Source organism: Aotus nancymaae, unplaced genomic scaffold (assembly GCF_030222135.1).
Source record: "Aotus nancymaae isolate 86718 unplaced genomic scaffold, 86718_ANA_hifiasm-v0.15.2.pri h1tg000076l, whole genome shotgun sequence".
NCBI classification, from domain to species: domain Eukaryota; kingdom Metazoa; phylum Chordata; class Mammalia; order Primates; family Aotidae; genus Aotus; species Aotus nancymaae.
Genome location: NW_026988491.1, coordinates 14,692,932 through 14,715,446, shown reverse-complemented (window position 1 = coordinate 14,715,446; position 22,515 = coordinate 14,692,932). Strand labels below are relative to the sequence as shown.

Genomic DNA, 22,515 nt, shown 5'->3' with positions numbered 1-22,515 from the left:
CTCTCTCAGCCTCCCAAGTAGCTAGGACTACAGGTATATGCCACCATGTCCGGCTAATTTTTGTAATTTTAGTAGAGATGGGATTCTACCATATTGGCCATGCTGGTCTTGAACTCCTGACCTTGTGATTCACCCACCTCAGCCTCCCAAAGTGCTGGGATTACAGGTGTGAGCCATCTCACCCAGCCATGGGTTTTTTTTTGTATATCATTGCTTACCACTTTAATTTCCTTTCTTCTGCTTACTATGGGTTTAGTTTGCTCTTTTTCTGGTTTCTCTCTTTTTTTTTTAATTAGTTGAATTTCATATTCATCTAGTTTCTTAAGATAAAGGCTTACAACATGTATTTCAGATCTTTCTTCTTTTCCATTGTAGGCTGTGAATTTTCTAATATAAACTTATGAATTTCCCTCTAAGCACTGTTTTAGTTATATTCCAGAAATTTTGATAAATTATTTAGTTCAAAGTACTTTCTAATTTCTTTCATTTTCTTTTGACCCATTGGCTATTTAAGGGTGTGCTCTTCAATTTCTGCATATTTATGAATTTCCCGCATTTTCTTCTGCTGTTGATTATTTTTCTTTATATATTCTTTTTTTTTTTTTTTTTTTTTGAGACAAAGTCACGCTGTGTCACCCAGGCTGGACTGAAATGGCACAATCTTGGTTCATTGCAACCTCCACCTCTGGGTTCAAGTGATCCTCCTGCCTAACCTCCCGAATAGCTGGGATTATAGGCACCTGTCACCACGTTCAGCTAATTTGTGTATTTTTTTTTTTTTTTTTTTTTTTTGAGACGGAGTTTCGCTCTTGTTACCCAGGCTGGAGTGCAATGGCGCGATCTCGGCTCACCGCAACCTCCGCCTCCTGGGTTCAGGCAATTCTCCTGCCTCAGCCTCCTGAGTAGCTGGGATTACAGGCACGCGCCACCATGCCCAGCTAATTTTTTTGTATTAGTAGAGACGGGGTTTCACAATGTTGACCAGGATGGTCTCGATCTCTTGACCTCGTGATCCACCTGCCTCGGCCTCCCAAAGTGCTGGGATTACAGGCTTGAGCCACCACGCCCGGCCAATTTGTGTATTTTTATTGGAGACATGGTTTCACCATGTTGGTCAGGCTGGTCTTGAACTCCTGACCTCAGGTGATCCACCTGCCTCAGCCTCCCAAAGTGCTGGGATTACAAGCACGAGCCACCACACCCAGCCATATATTCTTTATATACATAATATTTATAGAGAATGGGGGTTTTGCTATGTTGCCCAGGTTGGTCTCTGACTCCTGGCTTCAAGCAGTTTTCCTGCTTCACCCTCCCAAAGGGCTGGGCTTATAGGTGTGAACCACCATGCCTGGTCTGTTGTTGATTTCTAATTTAATTCCATTGTAGTCAGAAAATGATTTTAATCCTTTTAAATGTACTGAAACTTGTTTTACTGCCTGGTATGTGTTCTGACCTACGGAATATTCCATGAGTGCTTGAAAAGAATGTGTATTCTGCCATTATTGGGTGGAGTGTTCTATATGTTTGTTAATTCTGTTTGGTTGATGGTATAGTTCAGGTCCTATATATATGTATTAGTCTGTTTTGGGTTGCTACAAAGGAGTACTTGAGGCTGGTTAATTTATAAAGAAGTTTATTTGGCTCAAGGTTTTGCAGGGTGTACAAACATGGCACCAACATCTGCTCAGCTTCTGAGAGTCCTCAGGAAGCTTTTACTCATGACAGAAGGCAAAGTGGGAGTAGATTGTCACATGGTGAGAGAGGGAGCAAGAGAGATGCCATGTTTTAAACAACCAGCATGCGTGTGAACTAAAAGAGTTAGAAGTCATTACTTGCAGGGAGAGCACCAAGCCACTCCCAGGGGATCTGCTCCCATGACCGAAACACCTCCCACCAGGCCCTGCCTCCAGCATCGGGGATCATAGTTCAGAATGAGGTTTGGAGGGGGCACACATTTGAACTGTATCAATGTCTTTACTAATTTCTGCCTAGTTGTTCTGTCCATTGTTGACAGTGAGGTAGATTGTGATTTTTAGAGGAGATAAACTCAAATATTCCTTATTCAAAATTAGTTAAATAAGCACCATGCAATTTATTAAAATAAAATGTAGAAATGCTCTAGTATTGGCCAGGTGTGGTGGCTCACCCCTGTAATCCCAGCACTTTGGGAGGCCGAGGCGGGCGGATCACGAGGTCAAGAGATCGAGACCATCCTGGCCAACATGGTGAAACCCCGTCTCTACTAAAAAAATACAAACATTAGCTGGGCATGGTGGCGTGCGCCTGTAGTACCAGCTACTCGGGAGGCTGAGGCAGGAGAATTGCTTGAACCTGGGAGGCAGAGATTGCAGTGAGCCAAGATCGCACCACTGCACTCCAGCCTGGCGCCTGGCGACAGAGCAAGACTGTCTCAAAAAAAAAAAAAGAAAAAAAGAAATGCTCTAGTATTAGTTACACCTTTGGAATGCCAGAAATAACATCTATTAATTTACTTTCTAGTATATTGGAGCTATTTTAATATTTTTAGTGGGAAGGTCACTGTTAATTCTCATGAAAACTGATGCCTTCAAAGTTGGCTCCAACCAGACCAGTCTTTCAGTTGATTGTTTCTGGGTAGCAATTTCCCTCTCCGAATTATGACAGCCTCCAGAGCTGGAAGCCAAATATCTGAGTCGGGGAAGATAAAAGATTTTTGAGGAGGCTTGTCTGCTTTTTGGTCTCCTCAAGCATATAAACCTCATTAATTTTTGAATGCAGCACTCTTCTGGCTGACATATTACTTCTAGTCCAGGAGCATTTTCCTTACTCATCAACAAGTTTGTTTTGGAGCCTTTTCTAACAAATATTCTGCAAAGCGGTGGCCAAGTTTATTGTCCTTTGACTAGAAGTTTCATTAGAAAAGACTTGTCAGTATTTTTGGGTTAGGGCCCAGTTAGTCAAATGTCTCTACAGTCTGAGAATCTTCCTTGAGAGGACTTAGCTGAGCAAAGGATGATGTGGAGGGAAGGGGTCTTGTTTTTTTGCTGTCCTGTTCTTCCTGTACTAACCCCACCTTCCTATTATTTTCTACTTCCTCATAATTTATACTTTATCTTCTGATTGTAGAATTCTTGGTGGAATCAATAAATGTGTGAAGTAGGAGCGGCTACAAAGCTGCATGTTTCCTTTCTGGTGAAATCCAGGACTAATGACCAGTGGAAGAGCTGGGCTTGAGAACCTCACTTCTTAATCCTTTTTTATTGACCCAGCTGTTTGATATGTTTGTTTCTTGGGTATTACTCCTTGAATCCTATCAACATGCTTCCATGGTCTTACAGGACAGAGATATATTAAGGTCATTCCTTGGCTTTCCCTCCACCCCTAGAGTAGCTAGTTATTCAAATAGCAGTCGATGCCTTTGTTTGAGGCAGGTAAAAAACTTGATTATTTCCATAGAGAATGGAGAACCTAGGGTTTTTCACTTTATGTTTGGATTTCTTTTCTTTTTATTCCATTCTTTTCTGGCAGGCAACTCAGTTGATTCACCATCCATCAGCTCTAAAGACATCTGTTCATCTATATACAGGTTGCTCACACAGACCCATTTAGAAACATGATATGTTAAATTTGTGGAAATCAGTAACAGTAAAGGTTTAAAGACTCATGCTTATATATAAATAAGTATTTTTGTTTAGTTTGTATTGACTTGGGGAATGATGAGCAAATCTAAATAGTGATATACAATGACATAGAGGGATGTTAAAATTCCTACTTTCCTGAATTTCCATAGGCTTGTACTGTCTGTGAAAATCATCATTTGTTTCAGATATTTCTTGGTGAGAGTGGTTGTACATTAAATTTATGGCCTCTGAAATTTATTCCTGATTTGGGCAACTTTAGCAGTGAACACAGAACATATGGCTCTGTGGTATTTACTGAAAGTGGGTTATTAAATAATTGCTTCTAAAATGAATAATCCTAAGGTCTGGAAATGTAAAGTCATTTTATTTAGAGTGCGTAGAATTAAGAGGATTAAGATAGACCAAGGAAGCAGAAACTTCACATAAATAGCTATTTCTTTGTAGCTGAAAGTCTTAGATGACAGATCATTGTAAATCTACACAGATAAACATAAGACAAATTATAAAATATATAGGTTGACTGCCATAATTCTGAGTTTACTGCTTCATTCTTTTTTTTTCCCCTCCTTATAAACCTTGAGGGTTATGCAGTACATAAAACAACACATACCTAAATCAGGTGAGCCGAGTATTGCAGTACTCAAGATAATACTGATACAAGGTAATTTTGTTACTTGAGTGGGAAACTTTGTCATATGTCAGATAACCACTGAGTTCAAAGTTAACTCCTGGGAGGGACAAGATGGAATTTTCAGATAACTGAACTTTAATTTAGTTTTAGAGATGGAAAAGGTTTATTAGATAAGCTTTTCTGTTTGTACTAGAGCTATATATGTATATGTGTGTGTATAAGTATATACATGCATAATATACACATATACGTGTGTGTATATATAGGTGTATGTGTATATAAGCTGAATACACCTTTACTGTACTCTCCATAAAACACTTGAATCAGAAATTTACTAAATAATATGTTAGCTTTTATAGATTTAAATTTTTGCATTCATGATCAACAAGGTTTCAGTCAAGAAGTTTATATAATATCCCTATGGCCCTATCCGTATATGGTTTACTTAAGAGGGCTAGTGGTTAATATTTCAAAATTATTCTTGGATAATAACCATTGCTTATGTTAGTTATTGTTTCTTTGAAGTATTCAGATCTATTGAATTGCATTGTTCCCTTATTCTCTGAAATAAAATTAATTTGTTACATTTAATCATTTTCTAATAGCTCAGTTTACACTGGGCTTTAGAAACACTCTAAAAGATGACAAATATTTCCCTTTTTATCTCTCTTACATTTTAACCTGCTTGGCTCTCCTTTTTCTTTGTGACAGAGAGGCATATTGCATATGATCAGGTGCCTACACTTCAGAGTCACAGAAACCTGGGTATGAATCCTAGTTCTAGCACCTTTGAGCTGTGTGACAGAAGGCAAACTTTTTTTTTTCTTTTCTTTCCTTTTTTTTTTTTTTGTGGGGGGCGGATGGAGTCTTGCCCTGTCACCCAGGCTGCAGCGCAGTGGTGTGATCTCGGCTCACTGCAACCTCCACCTCCCGGGTTCAAGTGATTATCCTGCCTCAGTCTCCTGAGTAGCTGGGATTACAAGTGCGCACCACCACGCCCAGCTAATTTTTGTATTTTTAGTAGAGACAGGGTTTAACCAGGTTGGTCAGGCTGGTCTCGAACTCCTGACCTGGTGATCGACCCACCTCGGCCTCCCAAAGTGCTGGGATTACAGGCATGAGCCACCGTGCTGGGCCAGAAGGCAAACTTTTAAAGGTCTGATTCCAGTTTCCTCATCTGTAAAATGGGGATAACTGTAGCATCCTCACATGGCTTTTTGTTTTAAGGATTAAATAAAAGCGTGACAGTCACTTCACAGGGTCTGACACATAGTAGCACACTCATTATTTGTGTTTTATTAATGCAATTGTTGCTGACCTATGGTTACAATTTTTTCTGAAATCAACTTCCTAGAGTAAATTTGTTTTACTGAAGTTGATTACCTGAATTCTTTTGACCCTGGTCTGAACCATTCATTTTAGTTAGCCCTTTTGTCTGTCTCACCAGAGAATGAACCCAGGTGATCACGCTCCACTCCTGTTATCTCAGCAGAGCAGGCTTTCAGAAGATCCTAGAGAGGCAAAGTAAGGAGCCCACCTTCTGGAATCAGAATGCTTGCCCCCAAATCCTGTTGTACTTCTTATTAGCGGGATAACCTTAGGTGTATTATTCCTGCTGGGCCTCATTTTTCTTTTCTGTAAAATCCGGGCAGAGTGGCTCACACCTGTAATGTCAGCACTTTGGGAGGCTGAGGCGGGCAGATCACTTGAGCCCAGGAGTATGAGACCAGCCTGGGTAACATGGTGAAAACCCGTATATACAAAAAAAAAACCAAAAAAAAAACAGAAATTAGCCAGGCGTGGTGGCATGCATCTATAGTTCCAGCTACTCCAGAGGCTGAGGTGGGAGGATCACTTGAGCCGGAGATGTCAAGGCTTCAGTGAACAGATCGCACCACTGACTCCAGCCTGGGTGACATAGTGAAACCTTGTCTTGAAATAACGGAACACCAAAACCTATCTTCATGTGGCTGTTACAAAGATTAAATAAGTTAAAATATAAAATAATGTAAAACAGTGTGTGTCACAGAGTGCATGCTTTATAAATGTCAGCTATTAGTGTAGCTCCTCCTCTTTTTATCTATTTAGTTCTCCAAGGCTTTGTTTTTAACAATGTTAATTTGTAGAATAATAAAAGCCTGTTGGTTCAGTGTCTCAGACTGTAACATCCTTTTGAGATCTAGTTCAGCTCAAGAAACAATTGTTGAATGCCTACTATGTATTAAGTGCTATGGTGGGCATATATCAATAAGGCATATTCTCTTCTCTCTAGGAATTTATAAACTGCTAGGAGAGGTAAGATATGTTCAAGCACTACTATTACACAAGGCAAAATATTATTAGAAATTTTCACAACACATAAAAGGTAGTTCACAGGGGGCCTAGAGTAACTGAATGCTGTGGAGTCAGGAAGTTCAGATGAAGAGGGTAGGCATTTCCAGGTGAAGTGAATAAAAGAGGTAGGAAAAAATCTATGGTACTTAAGAGTAACTGGCCAGCCTTGATTAAGATGACTTACAATGGGAGAGAGACAGTACAGGTAAGGAGACAGCTAGGGACCTACCACTGCAGTATGGGAAAACATGGTGAGGTAAAATTGATGAGAGGAGTGTGAGTGTGAGGAGGTAGAGTTGAAGTTGGCTCAGCCATTTAAAAATTACTGGGAAAGAGAGTGATACAATTAAAGAAGTAAGAAGGATGGGAAGCAGATTAGGTTTTTGGGAGGAAAACAAGTTTGGCTTTGGATCTACTGAATTTGAGGTGTAGTCAGGAGCATGGTTATGGTTCTGCCATTCTTGGAGGCCTCCCTAAAAACTTATCTGTAGATGGAAAAGGCAGATATGAAGATGATTCCCAGTAGATTCTGGTTCCTCTTAGATGTGACTTCGAGGGCCCCTACACTTTTTTTTTCCTTTGGAGACAGAGTCTCACTCTGTTGCCCAGGCTGGAGTACAGTGATGAGATCTCGGCTCACTGCAACCTCTGTGTCCCAGGTTAAAGCGATTCTCCTGCCTCAGCCTGCTGAATAGCTGGGATTACAGGCACGTACCACCACACCCAGCTAATTTTTGTATTTTAAGTAAAGACAGGGTTTCACCATGTTGGTCAGGCTGGTCTTGAACTGCTGACCTTGTGATGTGCCCTTCTCGGCCTCCCAAAGTGCTGGAATTACAGGCATGAGCCACCGCATCCAGCCAAAGACTTAGTTATGTAAGGAGACTTTCCTTGGCCCGTGGTATCCTCCTAATCCTCCTTCTCTGAACATCTTCTCATTTAGTCTCTGAATGACAGCTGTGCCATCATCATTCTGCCTAGTTTGTAGTTGTAATACCCTTTAGGTTTAACTGGCTTTTGTGAGAGAGAGGTAGTTGATTTTTAACTTAAAAAAAAAAAATCCCTATTAAGTTGTTTCATTAAGCAGTATTGCCAGAGTGAAAGTAAGAGAAACACCCATCAGTCTCCCCTAGCCCGGATGTGCTTTGAGTCATCTAGCTTGATTGTTTCACCTCAACAGAAAAGGCTCTAAGTGAAGAGAAAGAAGAAAAACAGGCATATTAATGATAAAATATTTTCTAGGCTAGAAAAAGGCATTGCTTAGTGAAATTGCTATAGTTTTTAGATACGAAAGAAAAGAGTTTACAAATAGTACTTCCTAATCTATATGAGTAGTTCTTTCATTCACTATACTTATGGTGGTAAACGTTTGTTAAGAAAGCGTAGAGCATCTGCAAAGCTTTCTGCTGGGTGATGATCCTTGTTATGATATTTTGAGTTTGGAATTCATGTTTTTTAGGGGGAGGACTCAGTGTTTTGGAGGTTTTGAGCAAAAGGCAAGACTCTAGTGCTTTGTGGATTGTTATCGCTCTGCAAGACCCTTCGCAACTTCCTCTCACCGCCCACAGCAGAATACGGAAACTCTGCTTTATCAGGCCACTTCTGCAATTACAGACAGTTGCACTTCAAGGGGCTCCTTCTTTCACACTACATCTTTCTGTTTTTAGACTTTCTTTGCATTTGAAAATGTGTCTTTTGAAGTGGAATAACGAACTGACCCTTCATCTCTCCTCTCTCTCTGCTGCCCTGCAGTGCTGCAGTTGAAGCTCCAGCAGCGCCGGACCCGGGAAGAGCTGGTGAGCCAAGGGATCATGCCGCGTAAGTGCCTCTCTCTCTCTCAGCATTTGGTAGGGTTGCTTTTAGGACATGGTCATGTGTACCAACTATGCTATAGGAAGCATCTAAAATTAAACAAGGATGATGGGTTTTATGTTCCACTCTTTTCTTTCTCATGACTTTCCAAGTTTGGAGGCTCAGTCAGTAAGTAGTTAAGATAACTAATTGTTTAAGTTCAGTGAAACAAACTGGGTTTAAAGGGTCAAACCTGGTTTAAATTAGGTGTAAATGGTGCCGTTGAATTTTCCTTAACTTTGGAATTGCACCTTTCAAAGAGTTTTCACTCTATTAAACTTCCCTTTATAGGAGGGGCAGATGTTGAGCCTGGGGTATTGTGAGGAAGAACTACTTCTTACATATGATTTGCCTTCGTGTTCTGGTTCTTAGGAAGAGAAACCCCTTTTCTGGTATTTTGAATCAACCACAGTTTTATGTAGAATGAGATCCTCAGATACTCGGCTGGCCTGGGTGTGAGCATGACTGAGTAGAGTCGATGATGGCTCTATCACAACACTGGGCTCAGTGGGTGCAGAAGTGCATCCCTTAGGAAAAATGAAACCAATCCTTGGAATCTATTAGAAGTAAGGAAATTTGCTTTTAATACCAGCAGCATTATAAACAGTGGAAACTGGAGCTAGCGAGATTTTGATCTATTTCTTTTTTAAATCAGCAGAGAACATAGGCTCTCCCTCTTTTCTGTTTGTTATCACTACTTGGATACAGCATAAGTAAAAAAAAAAAAAAGTCATACAACTTCTGGCTTCATAGTGGGAGAACTGATGTTTTTCATTTTAACTTATTATCTACTGGCTGACTGATCCTGTATTTTCCTAGCTCTCATTCATTCATTCATTCATTCAAAATCTGAGAACCTAATATGCTAATATGTACTAGTTGATACAGCAAGATAAATCGGGCTCTTGCTCTCAGGTGATTTATATTTAGAAGGGCAAGACTGGTAATAAAGAGACAAGAAATTTCAGTGCATGAACTTTCAGAGCAGGAATTGCCATGAAGTGCAACATGGTAAGTACTATCAAGTAAATTCACTGATTGGTGTGTTAATAAGTAATAGGAATAAGATGGGGTCACTTTGAATAAGATGTTCAAGAAAGGCCTCACTGAAGAGGAAGGATTTGAGCTGAGATCTAAAGGATCAGATGAAGCTGGCCATTCAGAAAGCAGGAAGAGGGCTCAGAAGAAAAAGCAAGTGTTTGGGTCTGGTGCAGGCAAGAGGTTGATGTGTTTGGATATCATCAAGGAAGCCATTGTGGCTGGGGTATGGTGGAGAGGGAGAAGGGGGCAAGTGAAGATGGGTAAGGTGGGCAGGGCCAGAGCCAGGGTCTTATCACCCACACGGAGGAGGTGGATTTGACTTTTCATTTTAATTTTTAAGAGGTGAAATCTTGCATTATTGCTCAGGCTGGACTCGACCTCCTGGACTCAAGCAATCCTTCTGCCTCAGGCTCCTTAGTGGTAGGGACTACAGGTGTACATCACCATGCCCAGCTGGATTTGGTTTTAAGTGCAATGGGAAGCCATTGAAGGCTTTTAAGCAAGTCAGGATGAACCTACCACAATAATGGTAGGGTCCATTTTTAAGAGTTAGAACCTTATAACAAGTATAAGGAGTCTGGGGTCTATTTCTTTTAAAAAAAATTTTTTTTTAGACAAGTTCTTGCTCTGTCTTCCAGGCTGAAGTGCAGTGGCATGATCATGGCTCACTGCAGTTTCCACCTTTCTGGCTTTCAAGCAGATTTTCCCACCTCAGCCTCCTGAGTAGTCCTGGGACTACAGGTGCGAGTCATCACATCTGGCTAATTATTTTTACTTTTTATAGCGTTGGAGTCTGCCTATGTTGCTCAGACTGGTCTTGAACTCCTGGGCTCAAGTGATCCTCCTGCCTAACTCTCCCAAAGTGCTGGGATTACAGCTGAGAGCCACCTTGCCCAGCTTGGGGCCTATTTCTGTCCTGAACATCAGCCCAGGGAGCTTAAGTCCCAAATTAATCTATTTGTTTACTGCAGTTCACTGCCAGACTGTTTACCTGCATTATGCTGTCTTCTTCTGTGATCCTGCAGTGAAGGACTCTCTACTCCCAATTTTTTTTTTTTTTTTTTTTTTTTTTTTGGAGACAAGAGTGTCACTCTTGTTGTCCAGGGTGGAGTGCAATGGCAGGATCTCAGCTCACTGCAGCCTCCACCTCCCGGGTTCAAGTGATTCTTCTGCCTCAGCCTCCTGAGTAGCTGGGATTATAGGCATGCACTACCATGCCCGGCTAATTTTGTATTTTTAGTAGAGACAGGGTTTCTCCATGTTGGTCAGGCTGGTCTCAAACTCCCGACCTCAGGTGATCCACCTGCCTCAGCCTCCCAAACTGCTGGGATTACAGGCGTGAGCCACCACACCCAGCCTACCCCCAGTTCTTAAAGTGTTAAGTGGCTTGTGCGGTGCATCAGTAATGTGATCAGGTAGGGCAATGCTGTGCTTTACGAAACAATCCAAATCTTCCAATCCATACTGTGGAGAAACAAGGTACCCAGTGTCTCATCTACTTGTCCCTTTCACCAAAGTAGTATCTACTTTGTGCCTGAAGTAGTCCTAGATGCTACTGAGATTAAAGAAATAAGAGGCATGGTACTTGTCCTCAAGACACTGAACAGCCAAAAATTGGGCTACCAAAATTTACCCATACTCAAAATAAAGAGTAGTTCGGTGCTGACACATGGGATACTAACTCTAATGACAGCACTAGTTCTGAGAACATAATGCTACTTCTCAGGACCTGTAGTATGTTCAGGATCTAAAAGCAATGCACAGAATGAGTTCTTTTCCCTGTCTTTCCTATAATAACAGGGGCTACTGGGGATCATCATTTAATAGAATTTATCTATTACAGTCTCCTTAGCATTTTTTATAGTATTTCTTACGTTGTTAAGACAAATGGGCCAGGCATGGTGGCTCATGCAGCACTTTGGGAAGTTGAGGAGAGTGGATCACCTGAGGTCAGGAGTTCAGAACCAGCCTGGCCAACATGGTGAAACCCTGTCTTTACTAAAAATACAAAGATTAGCTAGGCATGGTGGTGCGCCTCTAATCCCCGCTGCTCTGGAGGCTGAGATGGGAGAATTGCTTGAACCTGGGAGGCGGAGGCTGCAGTGAGCCGAGATGGTGCCAGTCTACTCCAGCCTAGGCAACAGGGTGAGACCCTATCAAAAAAAATGATTCTTTAGTTATTGCAGTTATCTGCTTATATGCTTGTATCTCTCCTACTAGACTATGATCTCCTTGAGAAAGTATTTTATTTATATATGTATCAGTCCCCAGTGCCTGGCACTGAATGAAGAAGTGAATGAAGACAGGCAGTTGTAAAGTGCGGTGTGTGCATGTGTGTATGAGAGAGTCAGACAAACTGAAACAGGTACCACTCTATTGAAAACCTGTTGGAATTCTGGGCATGGAGTCTGAAATAACACTCCCATTCTGTCAGAAGCCCAGATTCTAAAATCATCTTGAATATCTAATTGTATACTTTGGGTTGTTCTCTTTGTCTATAAAGTGAGGATAATTGCCTTTCCTGTAGGAATAGAAATGACCTGCTTCTATGAGAATATTGCATTTTCCCATATATCAAGATCCACCTTCAGCCATGGACATAGTCTTGTTATTAGCGTTCCTAGTGAAGGAAGCAGGTAACAAATTCTTAGATTATGAGAGAAAATACTGAGGACTGGGAGTAGTTTCAGGTGTGAATTTCCTCCTCATCTTTTTTTTTTTTTTTTTTTTTTTGAGATGGAGTTTCGCTCGTTACCCAGGCTGGAGTGCAATGGCGCGATCTCGGCTCACCGCAACCTCCGCCTCCCGGGTTCAGGCAATTCTCCTGCCTCAGCCTCCTGAGTAGCTGGGATTACAGGCACGCGCCACTATGCCCAGCTAATTTTTTGTATTTTTAGTAGAGACAGGGTTTCACCGTGTTGACCAGGATGGTCTCGATCTCTTGACCTAGTGATTTCACCCGCCTTGGCCTCCCAAAGTGCTGGGATTACAGGCTTGAGCCACCGCGCCCGGCCGAATTTCCTCCTCATCTATGTACCTGTTGGTACATGGATAGGGTCTTGTGTTCCCAAAAACAAGGCTCTTTTTTTTTTTTTTTTACCAGACACCCACCTAGTGAGTAACCCTCCCTCACCACTACCCTGTATCCCCCAACTCCTGTTGTAATCTTCAACATCCTCTGCCACCCCAACACCCCGTCATCCTGCTGTCTCCCACTAACCCCACTCCTCACCCTCCACTCCATATCTTTTAAAGGAAATACGAACACTGCTAGGAGCACATTGTAAATGGTCAGCAAGTTGTCATTGATATTTGGAGATCTGAAAAAGTCACATCTTGTTTGATATGCTTACCTCCATTCCCGTTTTCTTGGCCTGAGGTGTTTCTTTTTTCTTTTTTTTGAGATGGAGCCTTGTTCTGTCACCCAGGCTGGAGTGCAATGGCGGGATCTCGGCTAACTGCAACCTCCGCCTCCCAGGTTCAGACAGTTCTCTCCCCAGCCTCCCGAGTAGCTGGTATTACAGGCATGCACCACTATGCCCAGCTAATTTTTTTATTTTTTGGTAGAGATGGGGTTTCGCCATGTTGGCCATGCTGGCCTTGAACTCCTGACCTCAAGTGATCTGTCGGCCTTGGCCTCCCAAAGTGCTGGGATTATAGGCATGAGCTACCATGCCTGGCTAGCCTGAGGTGTTTCTGAAAAGAGCTCTCAGATTTACGTTCGTTGTACCACCTAGGAGGTAGGTATGGCCCTCAAGTTGAGGGAAGGGGCAAGGAATCCTAGCTATATTTTGTCTCATCATTTCTGGTTGATACCTTATATCAAATTTTTCTCCTTTCAATTTTTCTACCTCTGGAAAGGAAAAAAACCCATCTACCTCATCTTCCAGAACACTTGCACATAGTTATAATGTAGAACTGGCTGTCAGTCCTGACATCGTCATATCTGTAGGATACAGTGTGCTTCAGTGTCTCTCTTCCTTTCAAGGTTGCTCATGTTTCTTATGTCATTCAATGTTGGGGTGTGACCTTTCCATAAAATTTAGGGATTAAAGAATCCCCCAATTCCTATATACCTCTCTCTACTACTTGATGTGCTCTGTTCATAGCATCTCAACTGTGAGATATAGAAGTTGGTTTCTGATGTGCTGTTAAACAGAATCATTTCCCAGGATTCTTTGTTAGTCTCATTATGTAAATATATGTTTCAAATTTAGCATCACTTAAACTCTACCAAATACAGAGTGCCAGATAGCAGAGGCTTATATAGTCTAGGCCCTAAATTTTCACTAATGATGTCTGAAGTTCCACATATCTTGAGGAAGAAGAAGGATGGCAGAGATAGGGAGCTGGTCTTGAAATCCAAAGATTAAGACCAGGAATGCCACCGTATCCAGGATGAAGACTCACAGAAGAAATTGGTCACATTTGGCACACTTTGTTCTCAAAGCTTCCCATACAGCCTTTCTCTTTGACATTTAAAGGTGTACAGGGTCATAAGGTTAAAGCGAAAATTAAGAAAAACGTTCTGGCATGAGAGCTGTTGCAGAGGATAACCTTTCAAAGGAAAACATGGAAGTTCTCCTGACCTAGACAAATCAGAAAAAAGTCTCCTGTAATCTTTCTGGATGTGAGAAGCAGCTTGTCTTTTATAATTGAGAATCCTTGAGAAATAGCATAGAGTAGCATGTTTCTAATCCTACAGTTAACCCTCAATTTATTATTTTCCCATGTGCAAATAGTAGAAAAACCTTGGCAAACATGTGAGGAAATAATAATTTTTGTACTATAGATCCTCCGCCCTATCTTCTTGACTGAGCTTGTTTTTTGATTTTTAATGGTGTTTCTGTGCACCCACAGCAGAGTTAAAATTTCTTCTTGGCCGGGCACGGTGGCTCACGCCTGTAATCCCAGCACTTTGGGAGGCCGAGGCAGGTGGATCACGAGGTCAAGAGATCGAGACCATCTTGGTCAACATGGTGAAACCCCGTCTCTACTAAAAATACAAAAAATTAGCTGGGCATGGTGGCGCATGCCTGTAATCCCAGCTACTCAGGAGACTGAGGCAGGAGAATTGCCTGAACCTAGGAGGCGGAGGTTGCAGTGAGCTGAGATCGTGCCATTGCACTCCAGCCTGGGTAACAGGAGCGAAACTCCGTCTCAAAAAAAAAAAAAAAAATTTCTTCTTAAAAGTGCCAGGATTGATTACTATGATCTCTCTCTGTCTGAAGCTGCATTTCTTCCTTGTTTTTTGGAGATGAAGTCTCACTCGCTCTCCCAGGCTGGAGTGCAGGGGCGGCATCTCAGCTCACAGCAACCTTCACCTCCTGGGTAGCTCAGATTACAGGCACCTGCCACCACACCCAGCTCATTTTTGTATTAGTGGAGATGTGGTTTCGCCATGTTGGCCAGACTGGTCTTGAACTCCTGACCTTGGGTGAGCCACCCACCTTAGTCTCCCAAAGTGCTGGGATTATAGGCATGAGCCACTATGCCTGGCCCTGCATTTCTTCTTAATAATGTTTTTGTACTTGTAACTTGGGAATCATTACTTACATTATTATATGCAGCCTAAGTTTCAACATTCTTTTTCCTGAGTACATGTGAATCAAATTCATTTTGGTAAAGCTCTTTTAAAACTAATTTTTTAAAAAAAAATAGATTAGGTTGTGATTTATTAATGAGATATTCAGGATTTAGTAACCAGTGGACAGAATCTAGGACCTTAAGCTAGCCCAGTTGGTGCAGAGATGATAAAAGAAATCAAAGAATACAGAGACTAGAACTTATTTTACGGTAGGCTGAGCCGATACAGTAACAGTAATGGTGATAGTAAAGATATAAAATGAGCCAAAAGAAAACCATATATCTTTGTATTTTTTAAATTTATTTATTTATATTTTGAGACAGGATCTGGTTCTGTCACCCAGGCTGGAGTGCAGTGGTGAGAGCTCAGCTCTGTAACCTCCGCCTCCTGGGCTCAAACCATCCTTCCAACTCAGCCTTCTGAATAGCCGAGACTACAGATGCATGCCGCCACATCCAGCTAGTTTTTGTATTATTAGTAGAAATGGGGTTTTGCCATGTTTCCCAGACTGGTCTCAAACTCCTGGGCTCAAAGCGATCTGCCTGCCTTGACCTCCCAAAGTGCTGAGATTATAGGCGTGAGCCACTGCACCTAGCCTAAATTCAATTTTATTTATTGAACAAACTCCGAACCAGAATAGGAGCAAAGAGGTTCCCCTGAATCTTTTAAAGTAGGTTTTATTTTTTACAGAAGTTTCAGTTTCCCAGCAAAATTGAGAAGATACAGATTTTTAATATACCCCTCTGCTAAAAATTATAAGTAATGTTTAGTTTTTGTAACCCCTGGAAAGATAAAACAACTTCCTAAATCTTCAGTGTGTCTTGTAATAATACAGGAAGGGGTTATGATTTAACATTGTCACTATCAGGCCGTCTTTATTAAATACTTGGATGGGTTGGGCATGGTGGCTTACGCCTCTAATCCCAGCACTTTGGGAGGCCAAGGCAGGCAGATCTCTTTGAGCCCGGGAGTTCAAGACCAGCCTGGGTAACATGGCAAAACCCTGTCTCTATTAAAAATACACACACAAAAAAAATTAGCCAGGCGTGGTGTTGCCTTCCTGTAGTCCCAGCTACTCAGGAGGCTGAGACAGGGGGAATCACTTGAACCTCAGAGGTAGAGGTTGTAGTAAGCCGAGATTGTGCCATTGTTCTCCAGTCTGGGCGACAGAGTGAGATTCCATCTCAGAAATACATACATACATACGTACTGGGATGCCATGGGATTTTTTTGTCCAAGTTATGAATTCAGAAGATCTAGCATCTAGATCAGCCTTGTCCAATAGTATGTTGAATGAAGATAGAACTATTTCTGTAACACTAACCACTAGCCACACGTACTGTTGAACACATTAGAGTTGAAAACTGAATTTTTAATTTTATTTAATTTTAATTTAGATTTAAATAGACCCATATGGCTATTCTAAAATAGTCAAATTTGGCTAGTTGATTTTGTATTAGAAAGTGGAATTTTAGGCCAGGCACAGTGACTCATGTCTGTAGTCTCAGCACTTGGGGACGCCAAGGGAGGAAGATCTCTTAAGCTCAGGAGTTTGGGACCAGCTAGGGAAAGATAATGAGACCCCCATCTCTACAAAAAATGAAAAAACATTAGCCAAGCATGGTATGACATACCTGTGGTCCTAGCAAGGAGGCTGAGGCAGGAGGATCACTTGAGGCTTAAACTCAGAAGGTTGAGGTTGCAGTGAGCTGTGTTCATGCCATTGCACTCCAGACTGGATGACAGAGTAAGACCCTGTGTAATTGTAGTGGAATCCCTAGTTTAAGTTGCATTTGATAAACACCATAGTGAAACATATTTTCCAGGAGTGAGACTGACCTGATCCCTAGAGTTGAAGCTGGGAGAAAATTGTGTTACGTATGTGGCTTCAGGAGCCTTCCCTTGTATCTCTGGAGAAGACCAACAGGGCACATCACTCCCAGGCGTTTTATGTTGCATTTGTGTCAGGGTCCTCCTCTTGTGCTCTTGTAGGATGTGTTTCTGCCTCAGTGATCATTGACTAGCATAGAACCTCCTTCTTGGCCAGTTGCTAACATGTCCTAAAATAATACTCTGCAGTGAGTGGTATGCCCATGTTCTGAGTGTATTCATTGTTCAGTATGAAGAAGAATCCAACCATGAGCTATATTGAATAGGCCATAGAAAGTAGTCTCCTGTTTTTTTTTTTTGGACAGAGGCTTGCTCTGTTGCCCAGGCTGGAGTGCAGTGAGGTGATCTCGGCTCACTGTAACCTTCGGCTCACTGTAACCTTCGCCTCTTGGGTTCAAGAGATTCTCCTGCTTTTGCCTCCAAGTTGCTAGGATTACAGGCACCTGCCACCACGCCTGGCTAATTTTTGTATTTTTAATAGAGATGGAGTTTCACCATGTTGACCTGGCTGGTCTCGAGCTCCTGACCTCAGGTGATCTGCCCGCCTTGGCCTTCCAAAGTGCTGGGATTACAGTCGTGAGCCACTGTGCCTGGCTAAAAGTAGTCTTCTTGATAAGGGTTCTTGTTACAGTTTAATATCTTAAAAAGTACAGCAGGTGTTATGTTTCATTAGTAGTTGGTTATTGAAGAATCTGAGATATCCAAGGCTAACTTCTTATCAAGAATAAAAGAAGGTTATAAAGTCACTTAGAGATAACTACTCACTATTTTACCGAACAATACGCATCTTTTTTTAAATTTTTTTTGAGACAGAGTCTCGTTCCGTCGCCAGGCGCCAGGCTGGAGTGCAGTGGCACAATCTTGGCTCACTGCAACCTCTGCCTCCTGGGTTCAAGCAATTCTCCTGCCTCAGCCTCCCGAGTAGCTGGGACTACAAGCGCATGCCACCACGCCCAGCTAATTTTTGTATTTTTAGTAGAGACAGGTTTCACCATCTTGGCCAGGATGGTCTCAATCTCTTAACCTCATGACCTCCCACCTCAGCCTCCTAAAGTGCTGGGATTACAGGCGTGAGCCATCGCGCCCGGCCACAATACACATCTTAAAGAATCACATGCCCAAGGGGAGCCCTGATAGATAACTGATGATGGTGGTGATTTAAAAGTCTTCAGCCAAGTAGGATGTTACTTACAGGAGAGCACAGGTGATTTAGAGCTTGTATTCTAAACTGATCACTTAGGCATATTAATTATGGGGACTTCAGAAAGAAGCAATAGCTTCTTTAAAAAATTGGTTTGCACTTTACCAAGGAGTATCCTGGAGTGAAAATAGACTGATCCAGAGCCTTAGACTGGGCTGTGGTATGAAAGCCAGATATAAACATGGCTGACATATATGTCAAAGAGAAGCCTAGAAGGTCAGAATCAAAATATTTAACCACTAGTACATTAACCTTTTGGAATTCACTGTGTCTGTTGATACTTGTGCTAAATTAGATTGTGTGCTCACCTTTCTCAGTCTTGAGCCTCTTTCACCATCATTGAGTCAAGAGGAGGAGACACTGAAACAGCTTGCACTGTTGGGAAGGAGAAGATTTAGCATCCTCAGGCTCCACTTCTTACATTCATTCTTGGTAGTTGGTTTTCCTGCTGGCTTGGGTCGGGGTGATAGGTGGTGCCAAAACAGGGGTGGTGGCAAGTGTGCATACCAAAACAGGATGTGTATGAAGAACTTTTATGACTGCTAGTTTGGATCTTTGCTTGTGCCAGAATATGCAGTCCCTTCTCCGCACCCCACCACCCAGATTCTTTCTTTGATTCGCATGAACTTAGTTTTGGTGCTCATTGTCATGGTCAGTCTCTGGAACTGTTGACAGAACTCTTTGGTTGATGGTCTTTGTTAAAGGATTTTTATAGGCATTTTACTGTGTCAGCTAAAAACAGAAAGCCAAAAAATGGAAGTCAAGCCCAGTCCAGTTAGCTCTCACCATTTGACTCCATACACCTGCTGTTTCTTTCAGAATGGTGATAAGGAATAAAAAAGTTATATCAGTAACAGCCCTTAAGCTTAACATAGCTCCTAGCAGATGACAGAGCACTTTTACTTTAATGCTAATAATTACCCAGTGCAGCAGTTAGTATCATTGCCATTTTGCAGATGAGACTACTTAGCCTCAGAGGGATCATAGGACTTGCTGTAGGTTACACGGCCACTGAAAAATAGGCAGACCCAGTCCAGGTTTTCTGGCTACAAACTCTGTGCTAATTCCTGAAAATCACAGTTTATAATGGTTCTTGTCCAGATGGGAATTTTTGATGATAGGCTGCTATGCTTTCGCCCAAATTTCAACTTTTAAAAATCTTTGAAAACTGAAGAGGCCGGGTATGGTAGCTCACATTTGTAATCCCGGCACTTCGGGAGGTTGAGGTGGGTGTTATCACTTGAGGTCAGGAATTTGAGATGAGCCTGGCCAGCATGGTGAAACCCTGTCTGTACTAAAAAATTAAAGTTAAAAAATTAGCCAGCTGTGGTGGCAGGTGCTTGTAATCCCAGCTACTTGGAAGGCCAAGGCAGAAGAATCGCTTGAACCTGGGAGATGGAGGCTGCAGTGAGCCAAGATTGTACCACTGCACTCCAGCCTAGGGGACAGAGCAACACGCCATCTCAAAAACAAACAAACAAATAAATAAATAATACAACTATTTTTAAAAAAGAAAATTGAAAACTGCATCAAAGCAGGACCCATAGTCAGTGAGATCAGGTAGTGGAAGTGAGAGAGTAACCTTGTCGTTTGTAAGTCCTTCAGTACAAGTGCTTTCAGGTTGCTGTTTATGTCTGCTAGTTGTGAAATTTGAAGGCCATGGGCATCTTTCTACTTCTGTCATAATAACCCTTGGGTATGTCAGAGGTTCTTGATTTCTTTTGTGCCATGTATTCTTCATAGTCTTCCACATCCTCTCACAGTTGTCTAAGCAAGTACCTAAAAGTCACACAGTTTCAGGGAGCTATAGCTGCTCTAAAGTGGGTACCGTGTGCCCCAGGTTAAGATTCTGATCAACCTGGATATGGAATCCTAAGAAAAATTCTATCTAGTGCTAGTGTCAACCCTTACACACCAGTGACATAGCCAACCTCTTCTGTCACTCAGTGTGTGAGGGATCCTCTCCATTCCCTGCACTACCAGTGAACCTCTGTGCTCCTCACCTTTTGGATGCTAAGACCCAGGACTACATTTCTGTAGCTGTCTTTCATTGGGTGATTACTACGCCCGGATAAAAACGTCAGAGGGTGGAATCCATCCCATCTGAATTAGGCCCTAGCCAGGGTGTGAGGAAAATGGCAAAAAGCCCAGATTCTCTGACTCCCAGAAAAATAATGCATTGCAGTGATCCTGAAAGGAGTCCAGGAGATTCAAACTCTTTACCCACACAGCCAACAGAGTTGACATTTTGAATCAAGTTATTGAAAATATTCAGTAAGTCCTTCTTTCCCAAGTGTACTTTTAATCAGCACCTGGTGTTAGAGAATAAGCAAATAAAATTCTTACTTTCTCACCTCTTCTTGGCCTTTGTTAAATTAGGGAAGCAGTGTTTTTCAAATTTAGTGGCTCTAACATTACCCAGAGAATTTACTAAAGATTATAATTCTTGCCAGGTGCAGTGGCTCACGCCTGTAATCCTAGCACTTTAGGAGGCTGAGGCGGGCAGATCACCTGAGGTCTAGAGTTTGAGATCAGCCTGGCCAACATGGAGAGACCCGATCACTACTAAAAATTAGCTGGGGCCAGGTGGGTGTGTGCGGTGGATCACACGAGGTCAAGAGATCAAGATGATCCTGGTCAACATGGTGAAACCCCATCTCTACTAAAGATACAAAAATTAGCTAGGCTTGGTGGTGCACGCCTGTAATCCCACTGCTAGGGAGGCTGAGGCAGGAGAATCACTTGAACCCAGGAGGCGGAGGTTGCAGCAAGCCGAGATCATGCCACTGTACTCCAGCCTGGGCAACAGAGCAAGGCTGTCTCAAAATAAAAAAAAGCTCTCTTACCACCATCTTGGCTCCTGTGGAGGCCTGCTGGGAACAAGACTTTTAAAAGGAACCGTCTGGAAGGCTGTGGTCCAAGGCTATTTTTGCTGGCTTATAGCGGGGTCTCCGGAACCAAAGGGAGCACACAGCTCTCCTTAAAATTAAAGGTGTTTATGCCCGAGATAAAATAGAATTCTATTTGGGCAAGAGATGTGCTTACGTATACAAAGCAAAGAACAACACAGTGACTCCTGGTGGCAAACAAAACTAGAGTGATCTGGGGAAAGGTAACTCGGGCCCACTGAAACAGTGACATGGTTTGTGCCAAATTCCAAAGCAACCTTCCTGCTAAGTCTGTTGGACACAGAATCCAAGTGATGCTGTACCCCTCAGGGATTTAAACTAATGAAAAGTCAATAAGGAAATGTGTATTTGTGCTGTTTGGAAAAAAAAAAAAAAAAAAAAAGGTGCATGCTTGTAATCCCAGCTACTCAGGAGGCTGAGGCAGGAGAATCACCTGAACCCGGGAGGCAGAGGTTGCGGTGGGCCAAGATCGTGCCATTGCACGCCAGCCTGGGCAACAACAGCAAAACTTTGTGTCAAAAACAAAAAATGATAACTCTTAAGGCCTAGGAATTTGCATGTCAAGAGATTCTTGCACACCACAGACATTTTCATGCAAATCGTTCTTGAACTACACTTGGAGAAACACTGGGCCATGGACTGCTGATCCCCTTTTTATTTTTAGTATGGTATAGAATATTTTTACTTTCTTCTTCCCAAGAGTTCTGAAGTAGAGGATTGTCCTGTCCACATGATTCAATAGTTAATGGCAAATTTCTAAGATAGATGAGGCTACTGCATATAAGATGACTGGGTACAGAAAAATTCTGAGCATTCATCTCCAATGCTGGGAAAAGCCTGGCTCGCCTGCTTCTCTAGTAGCTTTATACCATATTGCTGGTCAGTTTTGGCAAGTCAATTAACTGCCTAAAGCTGCATGACAAACTCTAATGCTCGGGCCAAAGGATGTGGCAAAAGACTCAGTTAACTTTGGATGGAGTTTGATTATACAGATACTCCCTTTTCTGTTGTGCTGAAGGGAAAAGGAATAGGAGAATTTGTACCCCTTTGACACATTTTCTGAGGTTAAATCTGAAGCCTTCCCTGCTGTCCCATTGCCAATATTAGAGGAAATGACAAGGCAGCATTTATTTCCAAAGGAATAGCTAGGAAAAGATGGCCAAATGTAAAAAACTAGATTAAAATCACTGTTGTTTGTTATTTATTTGGTAACCCATCACACATTTTGTTTCATCTTTGTTTTTTTTATTTTTTTGAGACAGGTTTAGCTCTGTTGCCCTGGCTAGAATGTGGTGGTGTGATCTTGGCTCACAGCAGCCTTTGCTTTCTGGGCTCAAATGATCCTCTCACCTCAGCCTCCTGAGTAGCTGGGATCACAGGGGTGTCCCACCACACCCAGCTTTTTTTTTTTTTTTTTTTTTTTGAGACAGTGTCTTACTCTGTTGCCCAGG

The 22,515-nt window shown here is 42.1% G+C and overlaps 1 protein-coding gene and 1 pseudogene across 6 annotated transcripts in view; both read left to right on the top strand.

Annotated features, from left to right (window-relative positions):
• Window positions 1-22,515, top strand: part of MRTFA (myocardin related transcription factor A) — a 204,422-nt gene that overhangs the window by 143,732 nt on the left and 38,175 nt on the right. For all 6 annotated transcript variants that reach the window (XM_012459027.2, XM_064368071.1, XM_012459024.3 and 3 more), the window contains one exon: window positions 8,338-8,403. In XM_012459027.2, the coding sequence (XP_012314450.2) occupies window positions 8,397-8,403 (7 nt within the window). In that variant the 5' untranslated portion in view covers window positions 8,338-8,396. The remainder of the gene's footprint in view (window positions 1-8,337; window positions 8,404-22,515) is intronic.
• LOC105721739 (large ribosomal subunit protein eL33-like) lies at window positions 9,524-22,422 on the top strand (annotated as a pseudogene).